Raw genomic sequence first — 18,221 nt, 5'->3', positions numbered from 1 at the left:
AAAATAAAAGATAGATGACAGGAAGTAGGGAGTTTGTTCTCAAAGGGAAGGGAGTCAAGAGTTGGAGGGGGGGAGGGAAGGGAAAGAATAAGGGATGAAAAACAGGAATTGGGTTGTGTTATGCACATGCACCGACTCCACACAAGGAGTGTAAACATCATGCGCTGCCCATGTACACTAATACACAAGTGCACATGCGCACACGCGCACGCACACACACATCCAGGTACATCTGTATTGTCTCGATCCAATTTCAAACAAGCTCAAACTGAAGAATATTCTACAAAATAACTGGCCAACAAACTGAATGATCAAATTCTTAAAATATAGATTCTATAATAGTTGCAGTTTAGGAAAGACAGAAGAAACATGAGAATTGACTGCAAAGAACTGGATCCTGGCCCAAAAAAAGGGCATCAGGGAAAATTAATGAAACACAAATAAAGTCTGTAGGTTCGTAGTACTGTTTCAATGCTCTCTTCTTGGATTCAGAAACCACATTTTGGTTATGTAAGATGTGCACATGAGGAAAAACTGAATCGGGAAGAATACTGGAACTCTACACTGTTTGCAATTTTTCAATAAATCTAAAATTATTTCAAAATAAGAGGCTCACATAAATAGGAGTGAAGGCTGAAGCATTGACCCAAGATGGCCTGGATCTCTGCTTTGCCCGTGATGCACTGCCAGCATCCTGGATGGCAAAGACCCAAATTGCTTTACATCTTTAAAAATTTTTATTATTCCAGATTTCATTCAATCAAGTCCAACTCAAGGCCCAGCTTATTTACTAAATCTGAAGCTCTGTGTGTAGCGGACTCAAGGGCTTCCTTGCTGTTTGATACAGCCTCCATGGCTTTGTTTCTCTGAGGGAAGTGACTGGAATCCACTTTCTACTCTGCATAAGGCTGTAGGAAGCCACTTTAGTCCAAGCATGAGCCCAGCTGGTTGCCTGGTGTTTTAGTCATGTTTCTCTGTGCTGAGACACAATATCTAACCCTCACAATGTAGAGAAGGAGAGATTTATCTTGGCTGGTGGTTGTGGTTCATGGTCAGCTGGCTCCAAGGCAGGAGGACGTGGCAGAGGTGCACTGCAGAGGATTCCTGTTCAGGGCATGGTGGACAGGAAGCCAAGGGACAAGGCAGGAGTCAGGGAAGGAGATAAACCCTTTGGGGTCACACCCCTAGTGACCCTCCTCTTCCACCCAGACCCCACCTCCTAACAGCAAGTCAGCTATAAGGCCCCTATAATCCACTTGCCTTTCAAATGTGCCCCCTGTGAGCGCACGAGGCTTTAGTAGGTCACCTAGATATAAACCATAACACCAGCTAACTTGAGGATGACCCTGCCCAGCGGTCAGCCCTAGTGGGAGAATTCTGGTCCTCAGCAGCCTTTCTGCACACTCCCTTTATGAGCTCCCACGGAGAGAGGAGCCTGTGGTGACATTCTTGCCTTCTTTACACACTGGGGCCCCTGGCCACATCCAAGATGATTTTTTTTTTGTACCAGTGATTGAACTCGGGACCTTGTGCTTGCAAGGTAAGCAGAGAGCCACTGAGCTAAATCCCCGGCCCCCAAGATGATTATTGAAGATCCTGAGCATTGCTACGCAGCTTCTGCATTGGCACTGGGGTCAACACAGGGTATCAAGGTATCAAGCCCGCCCCTACTTCAAAAGCAAGGACTCCACTTCCAGTCCAGAAGTGGGAAGTGGTGCTGCATGGTGCGTCACACCAAGCCAAGCCCAGCCCAGAATGGATCAGCACAGATCAGGCCATGAGAATATCAGCACTTTAATAACAGACATTGGTGTGGCTGTCGGCATTCCCGGAAGGTCCTCTCACTTCCGGCTCAGTAAGCAATGACAGTGGCACCCACGGGACACGGGCAGGACAGAGTCCTGGGTCCTCAGAGCAGCAGCCCCAGCAGAACGAGGCCGGCAAGAGCCAAGGGGCTAAGGAAGGCTCTGGAGACAGAGTTGTCCTGGGTGGTGGGCTGGGAGGCGGGGGAGGTGGGGGCGTCTGTGCTGGAGTCAGCGCTCTGATTGGAGGTGGGGGCGTCTGTGCTGGAGTCAGCGCTCTGATTGGAGGTGGGGGCGTCTGTGCTGGAGTCAGCGCTCTGATTGGAGGTGGGGGAGTCTGTGCTGGAGTCAGCGCTCGGATTGGAGGCGCGGGAGTCTATGCTGAAGTCAGCGCTCGGATCGGAGGCGCGGGAGTCTATGCTGAAGTCAGCGCTCGGATCGGAGGCGCGGGAGTCTATGCTGAAGTCAGCGCTCTGATCGGAGGGGTCTCTACATTCAACCTTTTGGAAGGCGAATATCCCAATCCTCTGGTTTCCAGCAGACAGGAGCTGGCAGATGGAGTTGCTGATGTTGGAGCAGCCTTGCAGCACCAGCATCTCAGTGGCTGTGGACGCAGGCAGACAGTCAGGGCTCCTGCTTCCCGCACCTCCACCCCGCCCAGCCTGCTCTTGGCTCCTGGCTGCAGGTGACAGTTTAGCGACCTGCAAGAGCTGGTCTGACGCTGAAAGCCATGCAGGGGAAGAACAACCTCAGAGGACAGGCCAGCACCCTCCTCCACTGAACCCTGAGGAAACTGAGGCTGAGACGTGGGTCATGGGCCCAAGCTCAAAGTGCAGGCCAGAGCTGGACCTTGGCCGTGGACCTCCGGGCTCCTGTGTAGCTGGCAGCTGCAGAGCCAGGGACAGTCGTGGGGGCAGCCCTGAGCTGTCCGTGCAGGACGGGACTTGGGCCTGCCCTCCCCATCCTTCCGAAGCCTGCTGTCCACCCTGCTCCTCGGGCTCTGACTTCTCCCTGCCTGAGCTTTCCCTGGGAAAAGGAAATGCATAAAGGAGGGACCTAGGGAAAGCCTGGTGCCTTCCGGAAATCTGAGTTGTTTGGAGCCTGTTTTGAGATTAAGGTCCTAGAAAAGGCCTAGGACACTTGCAAAGACAGGGTTATCGTAGCAGCACTTTTTATCGAACAGTTACTATGCACTCCTATTGCCCTGTTAGCTGCAACTCAAACAGCCCTGTGAGGCAGGAAGCTCTCAGGGGACAGAGGGGACCCAGGCCAGTGAAGTGACTGCACTTCCAAATTGCAGGAAAAAAGAAATCTGTTGTTTGACACCAAGTATCAGAGCTGGAGGCTGAGCTACAGGGAGATAGGAAGGTGCATTGCTTGGTACATCCCTACAGCATTTTTTTTTTAAAAGAACTGACCTCAGGCAAAAACAAGCAAGAAAAACTACACCTAGGGTGGCTTTGACCCTTCTGCTTTCAGCCTCCCCGAAATTCTGAGGAAAGTGTCCATCCTTCACACCAAAGGACATCAGAAAGACGATGAGCAGAAAAAGCCCTTCCGTGCCACCGCTGACAGCACTTAGCAGGGGCAAAGCTCTGGGTTCAACCACCAGCACAGAAAAGAAAAACAACAAAGAGGAAAACGTGCGTCTGAGTGAGGAAAAGGAGCTGTTCTGAGAAGGCTACGCCCTGAGTCCAAGGGGAAGACACTGGAGGAGGCAGACTGTGGAGCTGGGGTGGGCCGGCGGTTGGCGGCATCTTCCGGGCAGGGGGACGGATGGGGGGGAGCATGGAGGGCTTTTAGGGCAGTGCCCTGACAGTCTGTCTGAGCCTCCTCGCGGGCTCGTGATGGGCTCAGCGCTTGTTCAGAACGTGCCGCTCCAGGTGGGGAGGGGACCCTCCTGTGCCTTCTGTGCACCTTACTATGAGTCTGCACAATCTGTGCAAACAAATTCTATTTTTATTTTTCTTTATTTATTTTTTTTGGTACTGAAGATCAAACTCCAGTCCTCGCGCTTGTGAGGCGTGCAGTGGAATCACTGAGCTAAATCCCCGGCCCCACAAATTCTATTTTTAAAGAGAAATAAAAGGAAATTCAGGGTAATTTCTTTGCATCACCGAAAAACCCATGATTACAGTTAAGCATTAAAACTGACATTTAACAGTGCTCGCTTCGGCAGCGCATGTACTACAAGTGTCACGAACTAAAACTGGCCTCAAGTTGCACTTGGGTGTTGTTACACTCACATTACTCTGTGCCGTGTTCTGGTGGAGGCCATTTTTGTTCTGTCTCATCCCTTCCTTCTGGTCACCACAGCCCATACTTCCCTGCATCCCTTATGGTCAGGTGCCCTGTAACTGGATCCCCGCATGGGCAATGGAGGGAGAAACCATGGAAACCTCCAGCCTTCCCCCACTGCCACTCTTCCCTCCTCCGGGAGGGAATGCAAGGGATACATTATGCTCTGGTGAGATGCAAGGGAGACAGCAAAGAATGTCAAGGACCAAAGCTGTGGGATGGAAGGCCCTGAATTCTGACGTGAGGCACTGGATTAAACATCTGTTACCCGGAGTCCTAAGATGTGGAGGTGGCAGAATGGTTAGTACCAAGTTACTTTTGTAAGAAAGGACAATTGGTTGGATTTTTAGGCACAGTTTGACTTTCTGCTACATGATCCAAGCTACCACAAGCCAGCACCTCCCATAAGAGGTGGATAAGTAGGTATAAAAGGAAATAAAGTCGCCCATGCACACACACAGAATGATAGCAGCCTGGTAAAGGAGGTAACGTCAGGGGTATGGTGAAGCGATTAGGTAAGTGTGCCTTGATTTTAAGCCACAAGGGAGCAGAGTCCAAGAGAAAGGCAGCCTGGGAGAAGCAGCTCTGGGCCGAGAAGGCAGAAGTAGCCACAGCCCAAGGCTTCTTTACCCATCCACCCTACAGGCACCCGGGCCCTGAACCCCCTTGTCCACAGCAATTCTGCGTTACTGAGAGCTAACGACCCAAGGAAGGCCGGCACGTTTCCAATCCAAGGCCCATAAACGAACTGGAATGCCAAGACATACCATCATGATTCTGGGCAATGAGAGAGACACACTGTTCTTCTTTATAACATTTCCGGGGTTTCGGGATACAGGATGTGGCATTAGGGCCATGGCAAGCAGGGCACTCCGTGCTGGAAAGATCTTCTGGCGGAGAATCTGGGTGCAGAAAGAATCATCACTCGGGATGGTGTTAGTGTGTAGACCACAGCCCCGCCCAGAAGGAAGGGGCAGGCCAGCAAAGATGCTGCCGGGGAGACCCTGAGAATGATCAGGTGCATCCTTGGGGACTCAGATCCAGCCTTCCGGGCACCCTGTCTCATGAGAACAAGACACGACACCCTCATAGACCCGCCCTTGCAGATACTGAGTCTCAGGAAACAGGCTGAGAAGAGATAGCTAAGGGTTCACACTGGGGCCAACCTTCAGCAGCCTCCTTAGCCAGCTATTCTGAACATCGGCGTACAGGAGCCTATTAGGGAATCTTGGGAATAAATGAACACAGACCATTATTTAACATTGCACGTAGGTGGAAAAATATATTCAGAAGAAGCTCTGCTCTTCATTTACTGTATTTTACGGCCATAGCTAATGAACCTAGCCTTTTGGGTCACGACTTCTCATCTTCAAAAAGAGGGATCTGGTCTAGATCAGCAGTTCTCAAACTGTGGTGCGGGGACCCTGGAGTATCTGAGCGCCCAGACAGGAAGTCCAAAAGGTCGAAACCACTTTCAGGAAAACAGAAGGGTATTCTTTTCCTCTTTGCTCCCCTTGTCTCATGCGTATGGAGTGGCATTTTCCAGAAGGTACCTGATGTGGACACTGCACCTGACCAGGCAACCAGCCGAGATCTCGGCTGGTTTATTCCAAGCTAGACACTAAGAACCTCTACAAAAATATGTAACAACAATGCTGCTCTTCTCACTGTGTATTTCTGTTTTGGAAAATGTAGGTGTTTCTGTGTAAAGGTGTTATTGACATTAATGTGTGATCATTGTTATTTTGGAGTGAACTGATTAAGATTAATGAATTTCTTAGCTTTAGTTTCTAAAGTGATGAATGTTGATAGGTGGAATCCACATCACAAGGGTTCTTTGGGACCCTCGGTGATTTTCCTAAGACTTAGAATCTTAGAGGAGAACACTGATGAACGCTGCGTGCCCCCTTCAGCACAAATTACAGTGCTTGTGGTGTCTGCCTGCTCTGGGAGAGGGCCACAGCGGGCTGGGGTGCTGACTGGCGTAAGCCAGATGTGAGTGCCGTCTGGCTATGCACCGAAGTGCCTGGGCTCCAAACAGTCACACAGGGGCCAGGAGTGCAGATGGCAAATGGCCAGGGCTTGCAGGACACAGGAGGGGCCGCCCCATGCCCAGCACAAACCCAGGGTACTGTAGGCGACATCACAGGCCTTTTCTTGGCAGCACTGGCTCGCGAAATTGAAGCGTTCTCCATCAGACACGTGGACAGAGAAGGCTAGGAGCAAGTCTGTCTCCCCGCTGCAGTCGGCTGCTGAGCAGAACATTTCCTGCTGCATTCTGATTTTTCCTCCTGCACATGAGCAAACACAGACTGTCAGGCCCCAGTGAGGGCAGGGACCCTGACGAGAGATCACTTCAACCAAAGACAGAAAAAGCCACCTCTACTTAGTGTGGTTTTAGAGACACTGCAAATGGAAAGCCCCACCCATCTGGGCGCTCCTTCCAGGAGGTTATTGGAGGTGGAGTTCTCACTCTGGGGAAAGGCTGATGGGAAGCTGCAGCTGCTGCTTCAGGCTGACACCCTGAGCCCACCCATCAGTCTCAACCGCTAAGATCATGAAGCGGATGAAGTGGGCCTCACAAGCAGCAGAATACCCACAGTACCACCTCTGCCTCCCGTATAGTCGGTGGACAGGTGTCCAGTCAAGCTTTTAGCCAGAGCTATCCAGTATAGTAGCCACCGCATGCGGCTATTTAAGGCCAAATTCGTCACAATTAAATTGAACTTAAACTTAAGTTCCTTCATCATACTAGCCCTATTTCAAGGGCTTCAGAACCACATGTGGACACTGTGTGACAGAATTGATAGCGAAATTTCCACTGTTGTAGAAAGTACTACCGGATGGCACTGGTTTATCTACAAGAAATACCAGGAACTGGATAGCAAGTTAGATGACCCCACAAAGGGGGAATCAGCCAAGCTAGGATGTGGAAAATGGCCTCATTTCTCCTCCCAATCAATGGAACTGAACAAAGAAAAAGAAAGAAACCAATGGGAACAGTTATAAAGGAAAGTAGAATCAACAACTTTAACCGTAAAAGGCAATGTGGGGATTTTGTTTGTGTCCTAACCCTAACCCGTCAACTACCTGTACTGTGACATCTTTGAAACAACCGAGGAACTGTAAAATGGCTTGGGTATCAGAACAAATGAAAGAATTACAGCTAATTCTTAGGCACGATCAGATGTTGTAGTGATAGCAACGTTTTTATCGGAGCTGAATAGTGAGGTATGGGTGGGGAACGTGAGGACACATGCACACGCAGGTCCTTTAAACACTGTGACATCCAGGGCACACGCGCTGCGATTGCTGGCCCAGGACCGTGTATCGGGGGCAGCGGACCGCACTCTCCTCCTGCTCCTGTGTGTGGAACTCTCAGTGTTCTGAGGGAGTTGACTGTCACGTGGCTACGATCGAAGCGCCTGGTGAGGAAGTCCTGCATGGAAGTATGCTTGGTGAGGAGAGAGGGCTGGGAGAGCAGGCATCTGAGGAAGACTTCATCTGAGAGCTGGTCTTGCTCTCACACCCAGAACACGTGTGCAGAGTGCGGCTCCAGGCGGGGTAGCCATACCCAAGACACCACGGGGCCTGCTTGCTTTCCCGAGCTGCCCCTGTGGCCCCACCTGACCCCCCATCCCGCCATGTGTCGCCTCTCCAGAGAGTCACCTTCGTGACCCCTCTGTCTGCACAGCCCAGCCCACCCAGCCTCCCTTGCTCCCTCTTCAGCTCCTGGCCATATGACGTGGGACCACACACCCCGGCTCACCTAGAGAGGAGTTGGCCGAGGAACTGACACAGCTGTTGCTGGCATCCGAAGGACATTCGGAGGCACTGGCGTTGATACAGGAGTTTGTAAGTGAATTACACTGAGTGCAGCTGAGGGACTCTGAGGAGAGAAACATCGACGTCAACCAATGTGCAGCACACATGGGCAGCGCAGACTCTGAGCCTGCCTCGTGCTCAGCACAGGGACGGATACATAGATGGGTCAGCATCTCTGCCTTCCAGGGCTCCCCAGAGTCGATGCTGTGAGACACAGCCTTGGGGGCTTGGCCAGGAGTGAATGGTTAAACTGCAGGATGCACACAGGCTGTGTGAGAATCAAATGCTGAACAACAAGAAGTTTAGATTCGTGAAGCATGTTGTGTCTGGGCGTGTGCTTCCCCTTCCCCATGAAAACCTGCCCCACCTTGAGACAGCTCCAGGCCCAAACTGCTTTTCTCCTGCTCTTTCTCTTACACTGAGATTCCAAATAAAAGCCAGAGTGTTCTTGGCATGGTGCTCTTTCTTCCCCCAGAGTCTCCCGATGGCTGGGTCCTCAGTGGAGAAACAGCCCCTTTGGGCCTTCCAGGAACTGAACTAAGTCTTGTCTCTGTGTAATCTTCTCATCCTCTATGCCACCCATGCTCACTGCTACACGGAGCCATCACTTCCTCCCCTCTGTTCACTGTTCCCCAGCAGGAAGACCCAACCTCGGCCAACGACACACAGTGACCTCTCTGAATGCGGGGTACCGGGCGGTTCTCATGCTCCCCCCTGACCATGCCATGACCCCAGAGGCCTTGTGAGGGGTCCTCAGGGCACAAGGACAAGCAGACTCCAGTGAGGTGGACAAAGAGGTCTTCATTCCAAAGGGAGCCACATGGCTTCTCTCACCTACAGCTGCAATGGCCAGTGCTGTAGTGACCACCACCGTGAAGACCCCTCTCATGGTGCTGGAGCCAACTTCTCCTGAGTGTAGGGTCACACAGCCTCGAGCCTGAAGAGACACAAAGAAGGCAGCCCAGGGCTTGAAGGAAGTCCTGTCACCCTAAGGAGTCTTAATCCCACTGCAACAAGCCCAGTATCCAGGCCATCTCTGACAGAAAGAATCCAAGTCCTGCCAGAGAGCACAGGGCTGCAACTGAGATTCCAACATGCCCTCACACAAGGTCTGAGTTTCCTAATCTCCTGCAGAAATCTGCAAGCACAGACCGGAACCATAGCGTGGGGCATTTCCCTGTGGAACCCCTCAGCTGTAAAGGGGAGTAGACCAATGTCCAGTTCCACTGAGGATGAGACTCATGTTAGTTAGATTTCCATTGCTGGGACAAAATTCAGGGGATAATCAAATTTCAAGGAAGAAAGATGTGTTTGGCTCATGGTTTCAGAGGTTTCAGTGCCTGGGTGCCTGGCCCCATCGCTCTGAGGCTGAGGCACACAGCACATTATGGTGGGAGCAAATGAGGAGGTCTGTTCGCCTCCTGGCAGCCAGGAAGTAAAATGGAAACCCAAGAAGGGCCAGGGTCCCTGCATGTCCTTCCTGCCCCGCACCCATTGGCCTCACTTCCTTTTACCAGGATCCAGCTCTGAAAACCTCCACCTCTCCCAATAGCACCGCCAGCTGGTGACGAAGCTTCAGCACATGTGGGCCTGTGCAGGTGTTTAGCACCCAAGCCACAGAGGATCTGAGGAAAGAGCTGAGTTGGGTCTGTGCTCCCCTCTCCTCTCCCAAGCACAATGCTCAGGCTGTGGCTGGGATCTCCACAGATGCCCAGCGTGAGCTGAGGGTTCTGTTGCTGCTACCACCACCATGTGCGCTCACATATTCCAGGGCCATGTGTGTATTAATTTGCTCCATTTGCTGGCCTCAGCAGGCAGGTACTATTACTAGCACCAAGGCGAAATCAGTCACCAAAAGGGTGAATAATGCACTCAAAATCAAGGCCTCACTCCAGGGAGGAGTCAGAGCTGGGACATGGGCCAGGCCTGCAACCACCAGTCCACACTGCTTTCCACAGAAGACAACACTCAGGGCCCAGGGCCTGGACACTCTCAGCCTGCAGGGTGGAGTCAGAGGCCTTGCACTTGATCCTATGTCACCAACCTCTCTGCACCTTGCATTCCGTGCCTGCAAACGGTCTGAGTGACATCTTTGAGGGTCACTGTGTTTTCATCATATTCATTAGAAGCCTAAGTCGCAGCTTTTAGAATTTCAATTTGCCTGTGTATCGAGCAGCAGAGACCAATGGCCGGCTCTGTGCTGGGCCCTTGAGTCACTACCCATTTCCCAACATGGTGGCTGGAGTTCATGCACTGGCATTAGGTGCCAAGAAACACTGTGTGCCCAGCAGCCACGTGTGGCTGGTGGCTGCCATAGTGGCCAATGCAGGCACAGAGCATTCCAGCCACTCCAGAAAGCCTGCGGCCAGCGTCCCCTCTACACCACAGGAAATGAAATGCAGCCTCCAGGCTTCATGGAAACTCCAAGCTCACCGGCTTGGAAGGCCCAAGCCAGGAAGCAGGGCTCCTTTCCAGGTTCTGCAGCCCACGGGGCAGCTGTACCCCAGAGCTGCCTCGTGCTAGCGGACCTTCTCGCAGCAGAGGCCTCCCCATCCCCTCTCCCCAGGCACACTCACACACGCGGGTGGGAGCGAATGCCACTGACACTGCACACCGCTGAAGAGGAGAACAGCAGGCGCCCTGGAGGGGCGGGGAAGCTGCCCGGGGCCCTGTCGGAGACCCAAGGGGAGAGTGAGGGGCCTGCTTAGGAGCTGGGCCACAGCCTAGCCGTGGGCCCTGAGCTCCCTCTTCTCAGCGGGCAGAGGCGTCCCAGGCTGGGCTTCCTGGGGAAAGGCCTCCCGGGCCTGACTGGAGAAAGAGCAAGCAGAAGCAGAGAGAAACGTGAGAGAGCAGAGACCCCAGCTCCCACTCAGTGCAAACATCACCTCCACACCCCAGGGGGACCCGATCGTCAGCCTCACCCTCGGGGGAAGCCGCGGAGGGAGGCGGAGAGCGAGCGGGTGGGACAGGCCCAGGGCAGAGCGGAGAGGCGGAGCCCGGACACGCGCCCGGGCCTGCTGGCCACTTCTTTGGGAGAGAAGGAGAAGCCAGCTGGGGCCAGGGCAGGCCCTGCACGAAGCAGGAGAAGTCGCACCTGTGTGTCCCTGCCCCTAAAACACTTGCCACCTGCCAAGTTCAGTCATCAACCTGCCAACCATCGGGCAAGGTCCGACCAAAACTGCCCTCTTCTAACAGGGAAGCCCGGCTCAGAGAGGGTCTGGAGACCCCGTGCCGCACAGAGCAGCAGGCAGCAGGGTGACAGCCTGGCCCACCCCCAGCCATACAGTGCTCCCCAAGGCCCCTCTCCAACCCCAGGGGCCGGGGCTGGGTGCCCTGAGGGCCTCTCCTGGCCTGGGCCCCTCACCCTCCCCCTCACCTTCTGGGTCCCGCCTGGATTCTGTCCTGCAGAAGGAGGCTCTGGCAGATGGCTGGCCAGGTGCAGCCAGCCATATATCGCTGCTGCCTGGGCGGGGCCTCCAAGGCAGAGGGCCCTGGCCGAGGGCTGGCAGACAGTGCCCCGCCCAGCCGACAGGCAGGCAGCCTAACCCCGGGGACCTATGCAGTCCGTGCCCTCTCTGGGGCCTCCAGGATTTGGAAGTGACTTAGGCCAAGGGCTGCCCATCATCGACGTGCTGTCCAGCGTCGGTTCTGTCCGCTTGGTCAGCTCCAGTACCTGTGACATTGATCAGACTGCCTCGTCCCCGACCCAGGGTCACCACCTGTCACCAGTGTGGGATCCAAGGCCTGGATCGTTTGTAAGATGTCAGAGAAATCACTTCCCTAAAGCAGACCTTCCTTCTGACTAACCAAGTCCAGGACCAGAGAAGCCCAGAGAAGCCCAGCTCTCTAAACAACCCCATCTCACTCTTCACCTAAGAACCGCTGGGCCCACCTCGGCACACTGGCTCCAGCATCTCCATCACGGAGAGAAAGGTCTCCTGTCCTTACAAGCAGCTCAGCTGGGACACGCCTGGAACTCAGCCAGGGTCCTGGAGTTATGCCTTGGTGTACATCCAGTGTACATCCAGTCTGGGAGATGGGCTTCTCCAAGACTTTCCCTTGGCCTCCAGCAAAGCCTAGAGATGAGTAGAAGTGTACATGATTGGGAAACAGAGGCCAGAGCAGGAATTCCATCTCCAATAGGAGTCCCTGCCAAGGGCTCAGCAAAGAGTCCCATCAAGATCAACTGCTAGCTCCAGCCCTGTCTGACTGTGTTTGCCTCTGGGAGCTTTTCCTTAGGTTAAAAGCCATGAAGCTACTACCCCAGTGCCATCACTATCCCCATCATCGGTGTGTTCAGCTCTGTGCTGGGCTCTGTGATGATCCCAGCCAGGTCACAGAGGAAATGTGGATGTCCTGAAAGACAGAGTCCCCAGCAGTCCACACCCTGCATAACAGGATCTCACATCTGTCAAATTAGAAAATCACAACCAATCACTTCTTAAGAATTGCTCTGAGATTTAACGTACATCATCAGCAGAGACATCTAGCATGGAGGGAGCTATCAGGTCATAAGAGGCTCAAAAGCAATGGCTACTGCCATGCCGTGTCCTCTTGAGCTTGCACCAGTGACCTGTAACCTAGGAGCCTCATGCCCATACAGCAGTGGCCTAAGGTGAGGCATGGTCAGAGTGCATTTCTGCCCCAACCAATCGAGCGAGGTTAAAAGATTAGACATTGCTAAGTCTCCAGTTCCCTCAGACGAGTGCAAGGAACCCACTATAAAGATGAAAATACGTCAGCCTTGTCTATCCATTTAGTGCTTTATTGTACTGTTCCTTCATGTAAAGTGACTTGGTACAAAAACCAGATGAGATTAGGAGGAAAGTTTATGTGCCTATATATTTGGCACAGGGGAATTTTCATACTTCTCTTATCAACCCAGCCACAGGTCACTCAGCTGGGGTCACTTCATGGCAGGCAATGTGTCTAGGATCAAGCCACTTAACCACCAGGGGAGTCTGCCATATACCTTTCCCCAAAGTCATGGTTCTAAATATACGGCAAATTGGAGGGGTTATTGCCTCCAACATTCGAAAGTTAGTTTTTGTACTATTTATACTTCTATTATACAAACTGATGAGGAGCAATATGAAAATCTGATACAGACACACCACGGGTAATGGTCAAGTGGATTCTAACGAGGCTGGTGAAGAGAGGCGAAAACAGCAGGCCTGGCTCAGTGACTGTCGACAACAGCGGTTACCGCTGTGACCTTGTTCAAGACCAGCAGTATTTCCATCCACACAAAGGGACAGCAGTGCCGACTTTGCGTTGTGCCGTCGCATGACAACTGACACACACACACAGCCCTCAGAACTGAGTGCTCCTTTCCTCTGCCAGTCGAGCCTTAAATTTCCATATTTGGTCAAGGAATACTGCACTTGTTTGTACCTTCACAGGGACACTGGCTCAGAGCTGAACCAGACAGGTGAATCCCTTGTCCTCCCTGTGATTTTAAGCTCGTACGAACAACTGCAAGCAAAGAAGGAAGCAGGATTTTAAAACAACAAGTAAATAGACACGTGAAGATGAGAGCAAACTGAAGTGCTGTGATGGGAACAGAGACAGGAATAACGAGGGTGAAGCGTGGAGGTCGTTTAGAGCATGGTGGGGGAGGCCTCCCTGAGAGGCCGGGGGTCTAGGCGGGGCTGAGAAAGGTGAGGTGGGCAGGACTCACGGGGAAACACCGAAGTTCCTCTGCTGTGAGAAACTGAAAACGTAGGCAAGGGTCCGAATGTCTAATAGGGAATGTGAAACAGGAAGGAACAGGGCAAAGGGGAAGTGGGAGGGGCAGGGTAAAGGAAAGAAGGGAAAGGAATAAATAGGAAAAAAGGGAAAAATGGAAACAAAGTCTTTGTGAATAGGAAAGGGTGGAGGGGGTGAAGGGAGGGCAGGGGAAGGGGGGAAAATAAGAGTCAAGAGAGATTATGTAAAGGTGCAAATTTCCAGTGATGAATGTCATCATATTGTGTACCTAAAATGTACCAATAAAATTAATTTTTTAAAAATAAATAAATAATAAACAAAAAAAGAAAGTTAAGGTGGACCCAAGTAAAGGTCCAAAAGCATAACCTGTAACCCCATCACTTGGGAGGCTGAGGCAGGAAGATTGCCTTGAGTTCCAGCCTACGCTAGGATACATAGTGAGTTCAAGGGCAGCCAGGGCGACATAGGAAGCACTGTCTAAAAAAAGTCTCATTGCCTTGTTCAAGGAACTGAGTAAAGTTTATTGAAGAATTATGTGTTTATGGAAGAATCATCAGTTTATTGAAGAATTACAATGTTGTCTGATGTTCACAACCTTCCTCCTGGGCTCATTGTAATATTTTATCTTGGTTCTCTTAAATGATGTACAAAGAGCTGCTTGTTTGGAACACAGGACTGCAATTTACGAGCTGTATGTTAATTTTTCTCCCTGAGCTACAATTTTCTTCCCAATAAAATTAGGTGTTTAAAATGGCATTTTTACAAACCAATAATGAACTTACAGAGAAAGAAATGAAGAAAGTAGTAACAATATCGTCCAAAAATAAAAAGTACCTAGGAGTGAATTTAACCAAAGAAATGAAAGATCTCTAATAAAACTGAAAGAAATTGAAGGGAACACAAAAAATAGAAAAAATATCCTATGATTATGAATTGGAGGAATTAATATGGTTAAAATATCCATACTACCCAAAGTAATTTACAAATTCAATGCAATCTTCATGAATACATCAATGACACTCTTCACAAAACTCAAAAAGTTCATACTAAAATCATCTAAAACCACAAAAGCTCTCAAAGGGCCAAAGCAATCTTGAGCAAAAAGAAACATCATAATACCTTATCTCAAAACATAAAACAGAACTCTAGTAACCAGAAACACACAGTAGCCCAAAAAGCACATAGACCAATGGGATAGAACAGAAAACCCAGAAATAAACCCATGGTGTCTACAGACAACTGATTTTCAACAAAGGTGCCAAAAACATACATTGGATTTAAGAAATGATCTTTTCAATAAACTATATCCCTGTCTCTCCTCATATACAAAACTCAAGGCAAAATATATCAAACACCTAAATATAAAAACTGAAACTGTGAAGCTAGAAGAAAACATAGGGGAAACACTTGGCTTGATATAGACAATGGTTTTTGTTCTGTGGTATTAGGGATGGAACTCAAAGTAACTCCACCATGGAGATACAGCGTCAAGCATATTTTTTTTGAGACAGGTCTTGCTAAGTTGCCCAGGCTGACCTTGAACTTAGATCTTCCTGTCTAAGCCTCCTGAATATCTGGGATTACAAGGATGTGCCATCCTGCCCTGCTAGATAATGATTTTTTAAAAATAAAACCCCCTAATCCCAGGAAACTAAATAAAGAATAGACAAATGGGATAAGAAGCTTCTGCACAGGAAGGAAAATCAACAGAGTGAAATGACAATCTGCAGAGTGTGAGAAAAGATTCACAAACTGTTCATCTGACAAAGAACTAACATCCAAAATATATAAAAATTCTAGTCTCCTGATAGCTTTTACCATGAACAGCTGTAGAATTTAGTCCAATACTTTTTCTCCAACTAGTGACAGGATCATATGGCTTTTTCCTTTCCTCTGTTAAAATGATGACTTTGGGGGGTGGATCTTCCAATGCTGAACCAACACTGCCATCCAGATAACGAAACCACTTTCTACCTACTGCCAGATCTGACTTCTAAGAGTTTGTTTTGTTAAACAAATTTCTATGTTCATACTTTTTTCTTCTATTATCTTTATCCAGTTTTAGGATTAGCACAATGTTGAGTTCCTAAAATGAGGGGAGAAGTGTTCCTTTTTTCTGCTTTAATTGTTTGATATAATTTATCAGTTAAAATGTTTATGAGCCTGCTATTGTCATATAGGTAGGTTTACAAGCTAGGAATATACTTTCTTTAATAGGTGCTATTTAAATTTTATATTTCCTACAGAGTCGGTTTCATTAATCTGTCTTCCAAGGCACTTCTTAGAAGTTGTCAAATTTATTTCAAAACAGATTTTTGAAATACGCTTTCTATATCCTTTTAAATTCTGTAAAATCTGTGGTAATGTCTCCTAGATCTTGATATTTTAATTTTAAAAATGTATAAAGGAGCAGGGGAAGTGGGAGGGGTAGGGGAAAGGAAAGAAGGGAAAAGAAAAAATATGAGAAAAGGAAAAAAAATGGGAACAAAGTCTTTGCAAATAGGGAAGGGTGGAGGGGGTGAAGGGAGGGCAGGGGAATGGGGAAAAAATAAGAACCAAGATACATCATGTAAAGGTACAAGATCCCAATGATGTATGTAAATGTATTTTATACCTAAAATGTACCAATACACTTAATGGGGGGAAAAAAAGAAAATATATGAAAAACTAAAAATATTCAACTGCAAAAAAACCAAATTATTAAATAAAAAATAGGCAAGTGTTACGGCTTATGTCTTGATGTTTCCCACAAAGCCTTGTGCAGTCACTGATGGGGCTTTTCAGAGGTGGCTGGTTCTAGGGTGTGTGACACTGGGATTAAGGGTGTGTGATTACTAAATCAGTCCACAGATTGGCCTGACACCCACCCTAGCCCAGTAGCCAAGGTAGAATATAAAAAGAGCAGAAAGAAGCTGCTAAGGTCACCTGGACTTGCTGCTTGCTGCTCTTGCCTGCCTTCTGGCTCTGAACTATTTCTCCTCTGTGATGCCCCTCTACCTTGGAGTCAGCTGACCATGGACTGAAGCCTCTACAAACTGTGAGCCAAATAAACCTTTTCTCCTTTAACTTTGGGTGTCAGGTATTTTGTCTCAGTAATGAGAAAAAAGTAATTAAAACAGCAAGGAAACTGACTAGACATTTCTCAAAAAAAAGACATAGAAATGTCCAAGAAGTATGTGAAAAAAAAATTGCTCAATATCACTAATCATCAGGAAAATGCAAATCAAAACCACAATGAGATACCATCTCACCCAAGATAGAATGGCTATAATCAAAAAGATTAAGAAATGCTGGTGAGAATGTGGGAAAGGGAAAACCCTTATACAATGTTCAGTGAAATGTAAATTAAACAGCCATTATGAAAGTAGTATTGAGATTACCAAAAAGACTAGAAGTAGAAGTAGAAGTGCCATATGACTCACTTATCCTACTACTAACATATATGCAAAGGAAATGAAGTCAGTATGTCAAAGACGTACCTGCACTCCCATATTTATTGCAGCTTTATTTCCATTAGCCAAGATGTGCAGTCAACCAAAGTGCCAATTGATAAGTGAACGAATTAGGAAAATGTAGCATATATACACAGTGGAATACCATTCAGCCATCAGAAAGAAATTCCAATATTTGGGATACCATGGATGGAGAACATTATGTTTAGTGAAATAAGCTAGGCACAGGAAGAACAAATGCCACATTTTCCTATTTACATGTGGAAGCTTTAAAAGTTGATTTCATATAAGTGTGTAGTAGAATATGTACTATTAGAGGCTAGAAAAGAGAGGGAGAAGATGAAGCCATAAACAGTTGATTGGGGCCTATAAAACTACAGTTAGATAAGAGGACTAAATTCTGGTGTGCTCTAATACAATATAGAAAAGCTAAAAATCATGAAGGAAGAGAAGACAATGTTAAAAAAAAAACAGTCTGAAATGCCAACCCTGGCTCCTAGGACGGGGACCTGGCTCTGTGGACACGAGGTAAGCCTGGACAGGGTGAGCAGAGCAGGCTGAGAGATAGATAATAGACTGGCAGTGCATAGCCCAAGAAAAACTCACAGATACTGTAAGCTGAAAATACAGTGTGGGGTCCTACTCTGCATGGCAGATCAGCTTTGAAGAAGTCCAGTGGAGCACCCACTATATTTAGGAGTCCAATCAGGAGCTATTTTGAGAAGGAATTTATTCTTTAAGACTAAGCCACTCTGGGAATCAGAAGTTACAGAACAATCACACTTTGGGGTCTCTGGGGTCACCTTACCTCTGTGACTGGGTGGGAGGTGGCCACAGAGGCAGTCATGAAAGTGGGAAGGCTCTTCACAGACCCCCTGAGAAGTTTAAGCAGTGGGGAGCTCAGAGTGCGGAAGACACAGAGGTTGGCGGCACCACACTGTGTAGTAAGGAGCCAGGCCCATCATACACAGGTTTCTGAGGGGGGCTGAATCTGATAAAAGCACAATCAGAAAGGCCATCAGGTTGCTTACTTCCCCTTACTGCCTCCTTTCAGCACAGTAGTCTGCAGTCTCCTTGCTTTCCCCACTCACCACTGTGCTAAGAGCTCTTCCTCCTCTTGGACATTTGCCATATC

The 18,221-nt window shown here is 49.1% G+C and overlaps 1 protein-coding gene across 2 annotated transcripts in view; it reads right to left on the bottom strand.

Moving 5' to 3' along the window:
• Positions 1–724: 724 nt before the first annotated feature.
• Lypd8 (LY6/PLAUR domain containing 8) overlaps positions 725–18,221 on the bottom strand; it is a 65,607-nt gene continuing 48,110 nt past the window's right edge. Inside the window, exons 1-6 of one of the 2 annotated variants that reach the window (XM_021255670.2) lie at positions 11,302–11,598; positions 8,760–8,862; positions 7,870–7,989; positions 6,224–6,391; positions 4,868–5,002; positions 725–2,406 (exon numbers count right to left, since the gene is read on the bottom strand). In XM_021255670.2, coding sequence (XP_021111329.2) covers positions 1,910–2,406; positions 4,868–5,002; positions 6,224–6,391; positions 7,870–7,989; positions 8,760–8,814 — 975 coding nt within the window. In that variant the 5' untranslated portion in view covers positions 8,815–8,862; positions 11,302–11,598 and the 3' untranslated portion in view covers positions 725–1,909. Of the gene's footprint in view, positions 2,407–4,867; positions 5,003–6,223; positions 6,392–7,869; positions 7,990–8,759; positions 8,863–11,301; positions 11,599–18,221 lie in introns of those variants that run through there. The other variant, XM_087181027.1, reaches the window with a different exon arrangement.

The sequence above is a fragment of the Heterocephalus glaber genome, unplaced genomic scaffold, assembly GCF_053883595.1.
Source record: "Heterocephalus glaber isolate CG9 unplaced genomic scaffold, H.glaber_assembly_v1.0 deba00001466, whole genome shotgun sequence".
NCBI lineage: Eukaryota > Metazoa > Chordata > Mammalia > Rodentia > Bathyergidae > Heterocephalus > Heterocephalus glaber.
Note: the sequence above shows the minus strand (reverse complement) of the source record. Positions and strands in the feature narration are given on the sequence as shown.